The following is an 18,385-nucleotide window of genomic DNA, read 5'->3' on the forward strand; positions in this document are numbered from 1 at the left end:
GATCATTGAGCAGCGCTTTCACGGGAAATAATCATGTTTACATGACAAACACGCAATTTCCTTTTTTGGCCTGGTGTCTGAATGACATAACCAGTAGTGCAAATTTTTCTCTCTACCACATATGGCCCAGAAAAGCGAAATTGAAGACAGGACCTAAGTGATGGCAGTAAAACAAAGACTTTGTCTCCAGGCTGTAAATCTCTGGACCAGATTTTTGGTCACAACGATGTATCATTTTATTTTGTGCTTGTACTAAATTTTCACAGGCAAGCTCACATGTGTGATGGAGGCGCTCACGGAACACACCAACATAATCAAGCACATTCTGTTCGCGTTTTGGAGACTCGGAGTTTCAGTCAGTTCAGTTCAGTTTCTGTCATTACTTGCAAATATTTTAGATGTGAAATTAGTACCTTGATCTGTGTGCACTGTTATTGGTAAACCAAAGGTTGAAAAAAACTTGGTTAGGGTTTTAACGACAGGTTTAACTTTTACATTATGCAGAGGAATGGCCTGTGGTATGGTAACGCGTTGCGGCACACAACACGTTTTTGGCAACGGGCCGACACAATCAATCACTACATGCTCAAACTACTCATCGAGAGCAGGAATGGGATGCAAAGGTGCTGGTGGGATGGGTTTGTTTGGTTTACCCACCAGCTGGCAGGTGTGGCAGGAACAACAATATTTCGTTACCTCTGTTTTTAAACCGGGCCAAAAGAAATTATGTAACACGCGCTGGTATGTTTTTTTAACACCTAAATGTCCGGCAAAAGCGGTGTTGTGTGCAAGGCTGAGTACCTGAGGTCGGTATTCTTTTGGCACCACAACCTGGTTAACAGAATGCAGCTCACTCGAATCAGGGTTCCACCTTCTCATTAGCACACCATCTTGTAGAAAGAACATTACAGGAGACTGATTTTAAGTGGTAGCTACAGCAGAAGAGAGACACACAGTTAGAGAAGGATCATTTTCCTGAGCATTTATCAACGTTTTCTTTGTTACATTTAGACTTACCTCAGACTCAACAGAAAAAGAAACACTGTTTCACATTACTTGTTGTTGTTTCTTGTTTCTTAACGAACAGACAGACATAACAGAAGAGTTTTTGTCACAATCATCATCATCTGACAAAGTCATAAAAGACTCAGACAAGTTCACAACGTCACCGAATTCACAAGCCTGTGCACGCGTAACAGCGCACACAGGGAACACATCTGACACAGACGAGGCAGAGGGGGCCGAGACGGATGCGTCAGAAACGGGGTAATCGACGACTTTGGGTGGAGGAAACACTTTCCCTCCTGCCCAATCATTGCCCAGAGTGAACGAGGCACCACTAATCGTAAACCATGGGTGCACGGCTACTTTGACTCGTCCTGTCACGAGAGGTGAATGCAAATGCATCATGTCAGTGGGGCTTTGACGTGGCGTGGCCGGTTGGGAGAGGAGAGAGATGGGGTTCCCCCTGCGCTGCGGTGACATCACCGCTCTCATTAAATAGGGAAAGACCGCCGTCACCTGTCAAGGCGGGAACTCGATCCACCAATGAGCTCCGAGTGATGACGCACCTGCATTGATACACAGGCAGGCACACAAAGGGGCAACACACAGCCAACACAGCCAATCTAACACAAAATAATAACATATAATAGGACCTCAGTGGTAGGGGCCCTTCTGTGCAGAGTTTGCATGTTCTCCCCCTGTCTGCGTGGGTTCTTCCGGGGTCTTCGGCTTCCTCCCACAGTCAAAAGACATGCAGCGCAGGTTGATTGGTGACTCTAAATTGCCCTTAGGTGTGACCGTGAGTGTCCCTTACAAGGACAAGAGGTTACAGAAAATGACTGACTGACTGACTGAGGACCTCAGTCGTAACAGTTAACATGCACAGTTTGCGGAGCTGTGTACGTCCAAGCAGTAATATATACCTTCAAAGTACAATTTGAGCCTAAAAGAAACCCAACCGTAGTCGGGGGAAAATGCTGATGCTAATTATGACACTGATGAGGTTGAAAACTCACATTAATGCACATGGACCACTGTCTTTTTGTTACAAGCTCTGTGTCTGAGGGACCACAGACAGACAGATTTGAAGAAATTAAATGCTGCCTTGTTTCAATGTTTCTTTGGGTATTTCTTAACCACACATGAAGCAGTATCAAAACTAGTACTGATTGATAATGAAACTGGCAAGAGTAGTGATACTTATAACACAACCTTATCTGCAAGCTACAGCTTGCTAGGTCACTCATATCATGCACTGCCAGGCAAAATTTTCCACTCTTACACTCCGAGGTAGTTAATGTTCAAACTGAAAAGCTTTCTTGTTCTGGATTTGATGCGTGGAACATGTTTCAAAAACATTGCAACAGGGCAACAAGGGCCCAGATTTTGATGAGGCATCTAACATTCTGACTACTCCAGGTCAACCCATGGCTCATTTCGGGCAAACTCGAGGTATCTTCTTCTTCTTCTTCTTCTTCTTCTTCTTCTTCTTCTGCGTTTGTTTTGTTCGACTGTTGGCAGCTGGGTGCATCACTGCGCCCTTCTATTGGAGGTTGAACCACAGTTATGAGTCAGTTGTGTCGGTTGCTGTGTTCTTACTGCAAAGAACTGCTCCAGGTGTCAAATGGAAGCGAGCCGAGACCACCTCTTCTAGGCGATCTCAGGCCGCTTGTTTTGTTCCGCTACCGAGTGCGATTGCTGCGTTGACATATGTCCAAACGAACCGATCTTAGGAGAAAAGGCTCCCTGTTCTGGAACAAACAGACAGGTGTAAATATGCCCTAAGTTTTACACAACATCCCAACTTTCGTGGAACTGGGGTTGTAGAACAACTCCCCAGACTCACTACCACCTGCTAGCTCATTGTGCCCTGTGGAGAAAATGATTCCATTATGTCACGGGACACAAAGTTAAAAAAAGGGTTTTCAGGGACATTTCTCAAAACGGGTAGTTCTGATGGTAAACATAATCAAAATCATAAATTCACTTTGTAAAGCCTCATTTTCTGTAATTGTAATTTAACCTACTGATTGAGTAGAGTTTGACATCAAGGAGGGAATATTTGTCCTCAGAAGCCCTCAGAGCTGTATTTGGATGTTGGCTGTGCTCTGTTCTGACACCTTACCCAGTAATCCCTAAAGACCACCCAGCCATGAGGGTGGATCGTGGCCAACTGGCAAATCCAGCCTGAGAGGCACTCAGCAGCATCTGGTGCTGCCACCAACATGAACACCTTAACAGTCTCTGCTCACACGCAGTCACAGCGAGGAACATACAATAATAGTTTTTACAAATCTGAGAATGACACAGATAAACATGGTTCAGGATATCTAGTTTTACATGAAAGATAAGTAAATGTGATATAACAAGTTTCGGAATTAAGGCCCTCAAACACACACACACACACACACACATACTCGCACTGGCACAAAAGGCACTAGATCAGGGCCTTCTATCAATCATGCCTCTATCCTCTGTGTTGGTAGCCCCGTCCCCTGGTGTCCTGTCGTCCTTCAGAGTGCACAGTTTCATCTCGTCCTCTGCCCTTCAGAAGTGTACTAGTCCACAAAGTGCAGAGGAAAGTTCTTGTTCTTTATATTCAGTGCATTTCAGCTGAGAGCTCCATTCATCTGCACTATTCATAGAACTTCATTTGGACATTTAAATGCAAATGAAAAGCAGGTAATTTATAATCCCATTTACAGGATGATCACTCAATGCACACAGCAGCCTTTAATCAGAGCTTATGACCAACCTTGTGAGCTGTGTTAGCGTTTTATGGCTAATCAGGACTTATACTGGCATACATGTCTGTCATTATGACTGTGTGTATATCAGGTGAGGGGGTTACTGCTGGTGACCATATACTGCTGCTGTCCACACTGTTTCATAAACCTCTGGCTCATATGCTTTTATGTATATTCATAACACCTATACTGTGTGTGTGTGTGTGTGTGTGTGTGTGTGTGTGTGTGTGTGTTTATGTGAACTTTCAGGAAAGGCACAGTGGTAAAAACCACAGTGTTGGTGTTTATTGCCAGCTCACTGATGGGCTTCAGCAGGATTTGTGGTTCACCTGAGATGGTCATCATTGGCCGCTTTATCACAGGGATTCACTCAGGTACACACACTCATACATACACACCTCTGCATCCATTGCATACTTATTTGCACTTTTTTTTGCTGTATATATGGGACATGTACACAAATGTATGTGGATTTGTAGCTTTAATTCTATTGCAGCCACCGCACTAGCAGTCATTATTTCCAATGAAAGGCAACGTAGGCAACATAGGCATGTTTTGCAAGCGATAAGGAAAAGGCGAGTTCCTTACACGTGAGAGCGGCAACATATGATGGATTTCTGGGAACTGATCGTCCATGATCACAGAGGAATTGTGGATTCAAAACTTTCAGATGATCCACTCAACTTTATAAGAGTCATGTGATACAGTAACACTTCTTTTAGTACCTGCTGCATCATGAGGGAGCCAGTTCCTTCTGACAAGCACATAACCATAGCGTCATGTGACCAAGAAAAGCCAAAAAAGTGTTTCCATTGCAGTTCTGCCAAATATTGCTTTTTCAAATTACCTGAAAAACCACCTCATGCATGTGTAAAAAGTTTTTGGAAATATATGTTTGAGTTTTTTCAAAATTGACGTGTTTCCATTAGGCATATTTTATGATCATATTTTCAATTTGAGGGTTAATGTAAACCCACCATTGATGAACTGACAAAGGACACAGGAAAAGACACAGCTATATATACACAGAACTAACCACTAGAACAAGACACAGCTGGAGGAGGTGGACACAGGCAAATGGAGGGAAACAGAGGCTGACTGAAACAGACTGGCTGAAAACGAGGATGTGGTCGGGGACACTATGGGTGGAGCAAACAAGACTCATAGAGAACAGATGTTCAGGGAAGACTGGAAACAAGAAGGACTAACGAAACTGATGAAAGGCAGGTGTGATGGAAAACAGGTGGGGAAAAGGCAGGAGGGTCACAGTCTCAAATGATGTAACACAATTGCAGTACATGGCACTACAATTATCTAGTCTTCGTTTTCCCGGTCTCATTGGTTGATTGGCTGAAAACTACAGACCAGATTTTACTGCGCATGTGCAGTACCCCAGTTGTGTGACATCATTTGAGACTGTGACTTCTAATTTTTCCACCCTCCTTGGGAGAAGGTGGGAAGTAAAGCAGGACATTACACATAAGGAGATAACCTTCAAAATATATTAAGAAACAGACTAAATGTGTATGAATACTTGAAACAAGAAAAAACAAAAACATAAAACCTCAAAACACAGTCCAAAAAAAACCCCAGAAACATGACACTTAATAGGCACTGCATCCAACAATCCCATTTTAATATCGTTCATATACTTTACTGTCCCAATCCTGGCTTCCCTCCATTGGCTCCCTGATCATTTAAGAAGTGATTATAAGGTTTTATTCAACACTTTTGGAGCTCGTCTGCCTTGCCCCAAGCTAGGTAATAGAGATGCTGACTTCTTACAAGCCAGCTCATAATGGGTTATTATTATTATTATCTAAGTGTCCATATACTTCTGTCCATGTGGTGTCTGTCTACCTGTTGGTTGTGTTTCTTCAGATAATCCATATTTTTTACACTGCAGTTATACCATAGTGTTGAATTATACCATGAACTCTTTGAACATTATATTTTAAATCAGTCCTTTGTAACATGAATCCTCTTTTGTGCTTTCTGAAATAAAAATATTTATTTGTTTCACTACAGGCATCTCTTTAAGTGTGGTGCCGATGTACCTGGGTGAGATAGCTCCTAAGAATCTGCGAGGCTTCCTGGGTCTCATGCCGAGTATCTTTATTGGCACCGGAGTCTTTGCCGCCCAAATCCTCGGCCTACATGAACTTCTAGGAAAGGTAGTCAACTGCTGTCTATCACCCAGTGCTGATGTGAACATGAGTTCATGAGTTCTTTCTGCACAAATCATGAACGTAAAAGTGAAAGAAAAAAATATCTATTGTATCTAATAACAGCTACTAAGGTAACTGTGACTGATGAACAATACTAAGGGTAGAGTTCAGGCTTTCCTCCTGCCTTAAAGTGTCTTAACATTAGTGTGCTTAGTCCTGCAAGTTAAAGCCTGAAATAGCACATCATGAATCAATTACAGTTAACCAGAGCCTCATTTGATATGTCCAAAGATGTCCCATTTTATCAGAATGTATTCAAAGTTTATAGACATCCAATGCAGTGTTTAACCCTTTAGCACCTCAACTGACATTGTTTTTTCTTTGCTGTGTTCACATGCCTTTCACAAGCATTTACACCTTAAAAGTGTGAAATATAAGAAATGACTTGAAAATTAGCTTTTGAAAAAGAGAAAAAAATCATGAGAAAATGATCACAAAATAGGAAAAATTGCAACTTTACTTTACTGACTTTACTTTTCTTTGTCCTCCTAATTTCAGGTAATTTTCTTGTAGATTTTTACTAATTGCTTGTTAATTTTCAAGTCATTTCTTGTTGAAAAAAACATAATCACTGTAAGGTCATTTTTTGTTTGTTTGTTTTCTTTTCTTTCTCTCTGTCTTTCTTTCTTTAGTTTTATTCTTGTTGATTTTTTTTTTAAATAAATGGAAATACTGTTGTTATGATATTATTAGCACTGGTCTTTTATGGCTCACTTTTACTAGATGAGAGTACCATTCTAACACATGTGTAAGTTTAACTGCACTGTACCTGTTACAGGAGGAATACTGGCCCCTCTCTCTGTCAGTGGTGGTGGTACCCACTTTCATCCAGTTGATTATGCTGCCATGGTTCCCAGAGAGTCCCCGGTACCTGCTGATTGAGAAGCACAACATCCATGCCACCATAACAGGTCAATGTGTGACATTGCTGCATTTCAGCAAAGGGACGCCTTCCAGAAAGAAGAATACACTGCAACTACGCAAAATGTTTAAACATAATTTGGTGATAATACATTTTGAGATTATTTGATTGCATAATAACAGTTTGGAATTGTGTCTACCTTCACAGAGGTAATGCTATTAAAAGAGAAATACAGCAGTGTTTCATCACTATAGCAATAATCAGAGATACCAGAGCTACAAGTTCTGTGGCAGAATAGCAGCATACTGAACAAGAGAAGACCAACAATGAAGCCCTGTGGCATCCCATCAATGATAGAAGAAATACTCTGATCCTTTAAGCAAAACTACTAGGGCTACAGTGTCAAAAACATGGTTACAAGTTAAAGTTTAGCATTCAAAATCTTAAAAGCATCTGTCACAGTTTTCTTTGCAATTTGTGAGACATTTCAAGTGCAATTAGTTTTTTTTCCCATGTTTTTGAAAGAAATCACATAAATTTGTTCAATGTTTCAAAGGTTATCTGGGTTAGTTAGTTATCCTTTCTGACTTTCCAAGTAAAACACATCAGCTAGTGTTGCTGCAATGGCTTTTTTCCAGCTGTGCTCTTGTATCTTTCCTCAACGTGCTGTGACAATGCTGCTTGCTGTCTCCTGTCTCCCAGCGCTGAAGTGGTACAGAGCCAAGTGCAACATCCAGGCGGAAATTGAAGAGATGCAGGAGGAGCAGCGCTCCCTGTCGTCGGTAGAGACACTGTCAGTGTGGAAACTGTTACACGACGGCACAGTCCGCTGGCAGGTGCTCAGCGTGGTGGTCATCAACATTGGCATGCAGCTGTCTGGCATCGATGCTGTAAGGACTCTTTCTAAGTACTGTCTATCCAAATCTAAAACATTTGAGTTTTTATCACAGTAAAAGGTGCTTCCCCAAGGTAGATATTTCCTAAAATATATCCTTCATTTATTTTCTTTTATTTATTTATTCTTTATTTAACTCTTTATTTCAGATTTAATATCTCTTTTAATATCTCTTTATATCAGGTCAGCCACCTGGCCAAGAGGGCAGCATAAAACATTGTTACAACAATAAATACAAGCAGTCAAATACAACTCTGACACTTTACAAAGAGCGAGCACAACCTCCAGTTAAAATGCATCACAGAACAGTCAAATACATTAATATGTGCAACTTTTAATTTCAGTGAGAATTATAGTTGCAATCATATTGACCAAGAGTGCTACGTATGTTGTGGTCTTTTAAAAGTGACTTAAATTCTCCAAAGTAATCAAATCAGGCAATTTTAGGTCCTTCTTTAAGTTATTCTATGAAGAGGAGTGGCGAATTTAAAGCTTTTCTTCCCAAGTTCTGTGGTAAATGAAAATGTTACGTTCTGTGATATGTTGGTTGTTTGTTTTTTTTTTTAAAAAAAAGACATTTTAAATATTTTTTTTATGTTTATAGAGAATGTTACCTGAAACGGGGTGTGTATGAACCCAGAAGCAGTACGCCAACACTCAAAGTCAGTTGGTAATAAGCTTTATTATCGCCAACACAATTAAAGATCAGCTCACAAATGTTCTGTCCGTTCTTCGGGTGAATTACCCAGTTAATGTCTCTGGTAATCCCACGAGATGAAGACACGAAGCTGGAACTCACTGTGGCTGGAGAGTAGGAAACCTCAGAGCTCGAGGAACCGACAACACGTGGTGGAAACGCGTCGGGGAAAACGCTGGTCGTGGTCGGAACAGGCAGGGGATCCGTAGCCGAGGAAACAGTCCGAGGATGCAACGGTACCGTCGAGGAGCAGGCTGAAGGATCGTCGTGGTCGAGCGGGGAGGTCTTTGCCAGTGAAGCCGTCAGAGATGCGGAACGCCAAGCCGGGCACGTGGTCAGGGACAGAAGGCAGGTAGGTACACCGGGTGGCAGGCACGGAGGGTTGGTCGGGAACAAACTGAGTCGGCAACAGGAAATCTGGCAAAAGAACGCTGGAAAGTCATGCATGGCAGAGGAACAATCTGGCAGTGAATGAACGGTGCAAGAGTCTTAAGTACTGGACTGATTGATGATGAGCTGCAGCTGTGGGGAGAGCAGACTGCAGCAGTGGCCAGCAGAAAGAGAGCAGGTCAGGGTGAGGTGAATGGAAAAGTACTGGGAGGGAAGGGGAGGGGGAGAATGCAGGAATCATGACAGAACCCCCCCCCCAAGGGACGGCCCATGACGCCCCAAACCCAAAGTCACAGAAGCTGGCGGGCGGAGGGGGCCCGGAAGGAGGGTCAGAACTCCTCGGACCCGGCAGAAACCATCTCCTCGACGTCGTCGTCAGAAGTCGTCGCCGTCACCGTCTATCCGGCGAGGATCCCCACCGGCGGGCGGCAAGGAACCCCTGGAGCAGGACCCCAACCCAGAAGGTCCAGGAGCAGGAGACGGAGAACGGGCAGGAACGGAAGACCCACGGCCAGGAACTGCACGGGACGGTTGGTCCGGATGGAACTGGCGGAAATCCATGATGAGCTGGCGGTCCAGAACCTGCCGAAGCCGGGACCCAGGATCGCTTCCTCCGGACCGCATTCTCCCAATCGACAAGGTACTGAGGCCTTGCCGCGGGCGCTTGGACCGGGCGAGCTGACGACCGTGATAAGCCGGGACCCGCCGATGATCCGGCGAGGAGGCGGGCTGAGAGGCTGGCTGCAAGGGGACTCTCCCGGACCGGGCTTGATCTTGGAGACGTGGAATGTGGGATGGATTCTCATGGCACGAGGAAGCTTCAAACGGACTGCCACGGGGTTGACGACCTTCAACAGGAATGGACCGATGAACTTGGGAGCCAGTTTTCGGGAGTCCACCCTCAGCGGAAGATCCCTGGTAGCCAGCCAAACCTGCTGGCCCACCCGGTAGGGAGGTGCCTGGGAACGGCGCCGATTAGCCGAGGTGTATGCCCACGGCCCGGGCAACAGCGTACGGGGCCCTGGCCCGGGTCCAGGTCTGGCGGCAGCGGGCGGACGAAGTCCTCTCCACCGAGGGTAGGCCGCTCTCTCTTGGGCAGGAAACAGAGGAGGCTGGTAAACCATAGGCACACTGGAAGGGGAGAGCCCAGTGGCGGAACTCTGAAGGGTGCTTGTGGGCGAACTCCACCCACAAGAGCTGCGATGACCAGGAGGCAGGATTGGTCGGGTTATACAGCCGGAGTGCCGCCTCCATCTCCTGATTCATCCTTTCAGTCTGTCCATTGGATTGGGGGGTGATACCCGGAGGACAGGCTGGTGGACCTTCCCAGAAGACGGCAGAACTCCCTCCAGAATGCTGAGGTGAACTGGGGCCCCTGATCGAGGAGACCACATCTGAAGGGATGCCGTGCAGTCTGATGACATGCTGCAGTAGCAATCCCGCTGTCTCTTTGGCTGAAGGGAGTTTGGGTAAAGGCACAAAATGTGCCATCTTGTTGAACCGATCTACCACTGTCAGGATCGTGGTGTTGCCTCCCCGACAGTGGCAGACCGGTGACAAAGTCCAGAGCGATGTGGGACCATGGGCGATGAGGAACAGGAAGAGGGTGCAAATGACCAGCAGGAGCTCGGCGAGGGGTCTTACATTGGTTGCAGACCGGACAGGAGTTCACAAAGTCTTTAGTGTCGTTAACCAGGGTGGGCCACCAGAACCGCTGCAAGACCTTCCTGGTAATGAAAGTGATGCCAGGATGGCAGGTGAGGACGACGAATGGGCCTACTGCAACACCTCAGACCTGAACCTCTCGAACAAACAGGGCGGTTCTGAGGACAGGCGCTGGGACCCGTTGCTGTTCCAACGCCGACAGGATGCGGTCCTCGATCTCCCATGTGAGAGATGCCAGGAGTCGAGAGGCAGGAAGAATGTTGTCAGAAAGGGAGATTCTCCTCCTCCTCCAGGAACTGGCGAGAAAGGGCGTCTGGTTTGACATTCCGGGACCCCGGCCGTGAGAGAGTGAAGGAGAAAACGAATGAAGAAAAGCCCAACGGCTTGGACGGGAATTGAGTCTCTTGGCTGTCCGGATATACTTCTAGGTTCTTGTGGTCAGTCCATACGAGGAAAGGGACTTGGAACCCTCTAGCCAGTGTCGCCACTCCTCCAACGCCAACTTAACCGCCAGAAGCTCATGGGTTGCCAACAATGTCATAGTTGCGTTCAGCTGGCGACAATCGTCGGGAGAAGAAGGCGCAGGGATGCAGCTTGCCATCTTCGGCCGAGCGTTGGGAGAGGACTGCTCCCACCCCCACATCCGAGGCGTCGACCTCCACCACGAACTGCCCATCAGGATCGGGGATGAGGAGAATGGGAGCAGAGCTGAAGCCCTTGAGGTGTTCAAGGCGCCATCAGCTTCAGAAGACCAGCGGAACCAACCTTGGAAGAGGTAAGCGCTGTGAGGGGGGCTGCCACCGTGCTGTACCCCGGATGAATCTCCTATAGAAATTGGCAAACCCAGGAATCGTTGCAGCTGCTTACGGGAATCGGGTGCCGGCCATGAGGTGACGGCGGAGACCTTAGCAGGATCCATTTCCATGCTATTGTGACCAATGATGTAGCCCAGGAAAGACACAGAGGAAGCATGAAAGTCACATTCTCGCCTTTAACAAACAGGGAGTTCTGGAGAAGCAGCTGCAACACAGTCTGTACATGGTGAACGTGTTCTTGTTTGGTCCGGGAGAAAATCAGAATATCGTCCAAATATACGAACACAAACTTATTAAGGTGTTCTCTGAGCACGTCGTTGATCAGGGACTGAAAAACGGCTGGAGCATTGGTGAGCCCGAACGGCATCACCAAATACTCATAGTGTCCTGTGGGTGTATTGAAGGCCGCTTCCACTCGTCCCTCACGAATGCGGACCAGGTGGTAAGCGTTCAAGATCAAGCTTGGTGAAGATCGCCGCCTTTGTAAAAAAGTTCAAAAGCCACAAGAGGAGAGGGAGGGGTAACGATTCTCACCGTGATCTCATTCAACCCCTATAGTCTATGCAGGGTCAGAAAGAACCTGGCCCTTCTTCCCCACAAAGAAGAACCCAAGTTCCGCAGGAGATGAGGACGGCTGATGATTCCCGCTAGCCAGAGAGTCTCTGATGTAGATGTCCATAGCCTCTCTCTCTGGTGCGGAGAGTGAGTAGAGCCGACCCTTAGGAGGAGCCGCCCAAGGGAGATCGATGGCACAGTCATAAGAGCGGTGGGGCGGTAGAGAGGTGGCCCTGGCCTTGTTAAACACCTCCCCGTAATCGTGGTACTCTGTGGGCACCCTTGAGAGATCCGGTGTGGTGCAGGAGCGGGTGATCCCCCTTGAAGCCTCTTGCCACCGAAGACAGGTCTGTTGACAGGAAGAACCCCATGCCACAATCGAGCCGGTAGACCAGTCTATGTGGGGATTGTGACGACGGAGCCAGGGGTATCCGAGGATCAGAGGCACCCTGGGGACCTCAGGACATGGAATTGAATGGTCTCAACGTGTTCACCAGACAGGAGCATGGAGACAGGAGTAGTCTGATGGGTCACGGTTCCCAGGAGGTGACCATCCAGAGCGTTAGCTGAACAGAACGCTGTAGGGAGACCAGGGTTAATCCCAGCTGTCGAGCCAGTTCCTCGTCGATGAGATTCACATCAGCACCAGAGTCAATGAACGTATGCGAGGGTGTGAAACTTATCACCCAACAGGAGCTGCACGTGGAACAAGGGGCGAGACTGGAGGCAGAGTTCTGGGAACGGCTCAGCAGGATGCCCTCTCTACTGCTGGAGCCCGACCTTTACTGGGCAACTGGAGAGAAATGTCCAGCCTGTCCACAGTACAAGCAGAGTCTCCCGACGCCGCCTCTCACGCCTCCTCAGCAGATAATCTGGTCTGCTCACCTGTGATCTGGCCCCTCCCAGACTCGGGTCCGCTGGAAGCGTTACAGGTGGTGGTGGAACCCGCTGGTGACCAGAAAACCGGTGGGAACCTCCCTCCAGACGCTGCTCCTTTCTCCTCGCCTGAATCCGCCTGTCCAGTCTCGAGGTCACTTCAATGAGACCATCGAGAGAATGAGGAAGCTCAAAGGAGACCAGTTCATCCTTTATGTATGGTGCTAGCCCATTGAGGAAGCGCCGTGCACTGGGCGGCAATTCCAGCTGCTCTGTCGAGCCTGAGTCCTGAAGTCAATAGCGAAGTCGGGCGACGTCTCGGACTTCCCTGACGCTGGTTCAGTAAGCCCCCGGTATGGCGCCAGGGCCCAAAGACACTGGACCAAAACCTTCCGAGTTCATCATCCGCTGGAAGGCTTGAAACGAAACACAGGCGGTGTACCTCTGTCCCATTCTGCTGTTCCCCATTGTCGTGCTCTTCGCCAGTGAGATGGTTAATGGCGGTTGCCACTTTTGGCGCCTCCGCGGATAACGTGGTGTGGCTGCAGAGCAAACAGGATGGAGCAGTTTGTCAAAAACGGATTGCAGCCTCTGGATCTCCAGCGTAGCGTTCGGGTGTCCCGACCCGGGGTTCGGGTGCGGCGCTGGGAGGTGGCGCCGGGTTGGGAGCCGTCTGAACAGGGATCGAACCAGGAATGGCGTGCTGGGTCAACGTGGTGGCCATCTGTTGTACCTGGTTCGCCAGCAGGGTTAAAGCTCGCTCCAACGCCGAGGCAGAATGCCAGCCTCAGCCGCTTGGAGGAAGTTGAGCCTCGTGTTGCTGGAGCATTCCTCAACACGGGCTAGACGTGACTGTAGAGCGTTAGAGTCTGCTGGGTCCATTGTTGGCCAGATTGTACTGAAACGGGGTGTGTATGAACCCAGAAGCAGTACGCCAACACTCAAAGTCAGTTGGTAATAAGCTTTATTATCGCCAACACAATTAAAGATCAGCTCACAAATGTTCTGTCCGTTCTTCGGGTGAATTACCCAGTTAATGTCTCTGGTAATCCCACGAGATGAAGACACGAAGCTGGAACTCACTGTGGCTGGAGAGTAGGAAACCTCAGAAATGCCGAGGAACCCGAACACGGTGGAAACGCTGCCGGGGAAAAACGCTGGGTCGTGGTCGGAACAGGCAGGGGATCCGTAGTCGGTGAAACAGTCCGAGGATGCAACGGTACCGTCGAGGAGCAGGCTGAAGGATCGCCGTGGTCGAGCGGGAGGTCTTTGCCAGTGAAGCTGCCAGAGATGCGGAACGCCGGGCCGGAAGCACGTGGTCAGGGACAGAAGGCAGGTAGGTACACCGGGTGGCAGGCACGGAGGGTTGGTCGGGAACAAACTGAGTCGGCAACAGGAAATCTGGCAAAAGAACGCTGGAAAGTCATGCATGGCAGAGGAACAATCTGGCAGTGAATGAACGTGTGCGAGAGTCTTAAGTACTGGACTGATTGATGATGAGCTGCAGCTGTGGGGGAGAGCAGACTGCAGCAGTGGGCGTGGCCAGCAGAAAGAGCAGGTCAGAGTGAGGTGAATGGAAAAGTACTGGCAGTGAAGGGGAGGAGGAGAATGCAGGAATCATGACATTACCCAAACTTTAAGAACAACGTTCTGGGAACTGAAAGAAAACTTGCCGCTGAAAACATTACTATAACATTGCATTGGTTGCATTGCACCAAAAATTGCTAGCTGGGTCACAGGTGTCAAATTGCAAGTCTTTCTTGATTATGTCATGCCAAGTCTAAGATTTATGACTGGGGTCAGATTCAGTTCTAAGTACGATGACTTAGCCCTTACTGACCACACCTCTAATAAAACAGTTGTTAATGTTACGTGACCTTTAGTCATACTGGTATGTCTTGTTTTCTGGAGGTCATTCTAAGGTTTAGCAGGTGTTTGCTTTGAACAAACATCCCTCTATCCCCTCATTGTGCTTGCTTACCATCAGCTGTTTGTTGCCAAATGGTGTCTGCTAAATGAAGACTTGAGGCTACAGAGATCCTCTGAGCAGCACAAACTCCTGATTCAACAGCATGAGTCTCTTTTCACATCCACTCACTTTCCGGTTGTTCTCTGTTGGCTTTTTACTTCCCTTTGTCCATCTTGACCACTCCCCCTGTTTTCACAGCTCCCTCATCTGATTGATCTAGCTTATTAGACAAAGACACTGAAATGAAAGTAGGCCTAAATGATCCCTCATCGTTTTATAAGCCACGTGTGGTCTCGTGAATAAAGCTTAAAAGCTGGTGTCATCATTTTTCTGTCGATACGATTAGCCAAATCCCCCTCTGAATTATGCCCCGGAGATTCATTAATTATTCAAATGATTACGGGGGCGCCCGGGCCAGAGAGAGCACACTGTAAGCACTGGAGCTGAACTCATTAGCACGCCCTTCTCCAGGCTGTATTTTTAGCTGCTAATTAGCTCTGCCTAAACAAAGTGAAGCAATGCTGAAACATGCATATACTGAGAGCAGCACTGAGGAGGAGGAGGGCAAAGAGGAGGATTCTGGTGATGATGCAACTCTAGAATGAGAGAGATCATATATGACTGTATGTTGAGATTGATTTAAAGTGAAATCAATCAATTAATATGATCAATGAGGATATCAGTGATGAGGATGAAGGTGATGTTGGTGACCATAATGATGAAGATGACAGTGATAATGGAGATGATGGCGTTAATAATGATGACTGAAAGGATAACTTGACAATGACAACAATAATGATGATGATGATAATAATGACAATAATCACAGTAATAATGACATCATGTTGATGGTGATCATAATGTGATCTTGGTGATCATGGTGATGATTACAGTGATGTTCATGGCGATGAAGATGATGATCATGATTATGATCATGGTGGTCATTGTGATTATTATAATGATAGTGATGATGATTAGAATAGTAATGACCATAACGATGATGATGACGATGATCATAATAATGGTGATGGTAATCATGTTTGATGAAGATGGTTATGATCATGGTGATAATCACGATGATGATCATGTTCATGATGATGATGATGTTACTAATGATGGTGGTGAGAGGAAGATGGTCAGAGAAACCTCAATACTGGAGTGAGTGATAAGATATATCAGTGTTATTAATTATAATAATTACGATAATTTAATGGTGATGTAGTGATGGTGAAAGTTATTTTGTTTGCCTTTATGATCAAGATGATGTTGATGATAACGATGGCAGTGATCGAAGTGATGATGATCATATTTGATGACGATGCAGACAAACATGATCACAATAGTTCCCAAAGTTGAAACATAATGATTATGGTGAGAGTGATAATGATGCTTACAGTGATGATTAAGTTAAAAAAAAAAATGTGGTTATGTTGTTGATGATGATAGTATTTGTGATTGTGATGGGGCAGATGCTTGAGGTGATCTAGTCCTAAGTGCATGTGACAGTTGGCAAGTTTGGCACAATTCCTGACACACCACAGGACACTCCGTGTGTGTGTGTGTGTGTGTGTGTGTGTGTGTGTGTGTGTGTGTGTGTGTGTGTGTGTGTGTGTGTGTATGTGTGTTTGCATGGTTATCTACCTGCTCCCCTAACCATCACCGTCTGCTGTCTCCAGTTATTATACCTCCTGTCCTGTCCTGCTCCCCCTCAAGCTTCAAACTGAGTTGAATTGAATGTGAGCAAATGTGCACTCTCTCTCGGTGGTGATGCTGTGCCACCTGTCCAGCCCCTGAGTCCTAAAAGTCTGTCTCCTCATTTAGATTTTTACACCATTGCTTTCTCTTCTCGGAGCATATGTCACATTATGGGGAGAAATGTTTTACCTCTGCTTCTCAACCAAACTGCTCACAGATGACTTGTAACCAGCTGCCTACAAGTCATGCAGCGTGTCTCAATTTTCACACATGCTGTCCTTGATAGTCATCAATCAACACAGCTGTCACAATGAGCAAGACTCTAAAAAGGATTGGTTTAACTGTGGTTTTGTCACAACATTGTTGTACCACCTCACAGAACTGAAATGCTTTCATTCATGTACAATATATCATTAGGTCACGATTTTGTCAGAAGGATGACATCATCAAGCTTGTCAACAGAAGTGGGTGTTCCCACTGTTAAACTGTGATTGGCTGGTTATAGGGAGGTATGGATTTTGTGTGCTCAAAGATTCCATTAACTGTATCATGACTTCTAAATGTAACGTTTCTCTTGGAAACAGTCAGTAGGTAGATTTCCATTAACCCTCAAACTGCACAAATTAAAATTGCAAATACAAAATACACCTAATTAAAACACGTCAAGTTTGAAAAAACTCTCATTTATCGCAAAAATGTTTGTACACCCCCATGAGGTGGTTTTTCAGATGATTAAAAAAAGCCACATTTTGCAAAGCTGCAATGGAAACACCTTTTTGACTTTTCTAGGTCACATGATGCTATGGCTATGTGCTTGCCAGGAACTGGCTCCCTCATGATGCAGCAGGAGCTACAAGAGCTGATATTGCATCACATAACTCTTCAAAAGTTGAGCAGATCATTTGGAAGTTTTCCCAAAAATCCCTCATATGTGGCTGTTCCCACATATAAGGGGCTCACCTTGCCATTATCACTTATTAACGTCTTTAACATGCCTACATGGCCTTGGACTGGAAATAATGACGGCTAGTGTGGTGGCTGCAATAGAAATAAAGCTGTTAATGTTTTGAACATCCATCACCATGCTTCTTCTCTTCTTCACCAGAGGAGAAGTCACATAGCATCACTCAAGAGAAAAGCAGTCATCTCGCAATTGTGTTTTATTGACATTTTGAAAATATCGCTTAAATTTTGCACAAATCTGTGATGGAAACCTGCCTAGTGAGAGTTCAATCATGATACTCCAAATAGATAGTCAGTTGTCAATTTCATTTATAAAACCCATTATCATTAATCACAATTTGAACAGATGGAATAAATATTTTACACTGTGTAAAGTACTCATTTAAAAGCGCTCATGTTATACACAGTGGATCTCATTCATTGAGTATTAGTAAATCTGTGAGTAGATTTGCACATTAAACACCTTGGCACTAAATACCTGCAATGGAAAAGTGCGGGAAACTCGGATATGATTGTAGGGCTCGGCCAGGCTGCAATTTTTCTTTTTTTCTCGTTTTTTTCACTGCTTTAATATTTATGTATTATTTTGTGTAAATAAACTGATGTGAACTGTCTTGTGCTTAAATGGCACTTTCACAGGAGTTTAAATTAACTGAATCAAGAGGGAAGAAGAGAGAGAAAGGGGGAAGAGAGGGAAATTGATGGAACAACAGAGCCTGTGGCAAACCAAAAGAAAGAGAGAAAGAGCAGCGAGAGAGGGGCGGAAAAGGAGAGAAAGAGACAGGAGGGCTGCAAGGGGACTTGGTTGGCAGTGTTTGCTTCTGCCCCCCTAGCATAAAATGGATTATACCTCACCTAACTTCACATTTATTTTTGCACCACAGATCTGGTTCTACACCAATGCCATCTTTAAGGATGCCGGTATCCCAGCAGCAGAGATCCAGTACACCACAGCTGGAACAGGAGTTATAGAGATCATCGCTGGACTCATTGGGGTAATCTTACCAATTCGAGAGGTGTAAT

At 45.9% G+C, this 18,385-nt stretch overlaps 1 protein-coding gene across 1 annotated transcript in view; it reads left to right on the forward strand.

The window, feature by feature from the left end:
• Positions 1–18,385, forward strand: part of slc2a15a (solute carrier family 2 member 15a) — a 45,738-nt gene that overhangs the window by 15,220 nt on the left and 12,133 nt on the right. The window contains exons 4-8 of the mRNA XM_042502418.2: positions 4,002–4,126; positions 5,781–5,926; positions 6,759–6,891; positions 7,545–7,732; positions 18,247–18,357. Coding sequence (XP_042358352.2) covers positions 4,002–4,126; positions 5,781–5,926; positions 6,759–6,891; positions 7,545–7,732; positions 18,247–18,357 — 703 coding nt within the window. The remainder of the gene's footprint in view (positions 1–4,001; positions 4,127–5,780; positions 5,927–6,758; positions 6,892–7,544; positions 7,733–18,246; positions 18,358–18,385) is intronic.

Source organism: Plectropomus leopardus, chromosome 13 (genome assembly GCF_026936395.1).
Source record: "Plectropomus leopardus strain MGB_pleo_1.0 chromosome 13, ASM2693639v1, whole genome shotgun sequence".
Classification (NCBI taxonomy): domain Eukaryota; kingdom Metazoa; phylum Chordata; class Actinopteri; order Perciformes; family Serranidae; genus Plectropomus; species Plectropomus leopardus.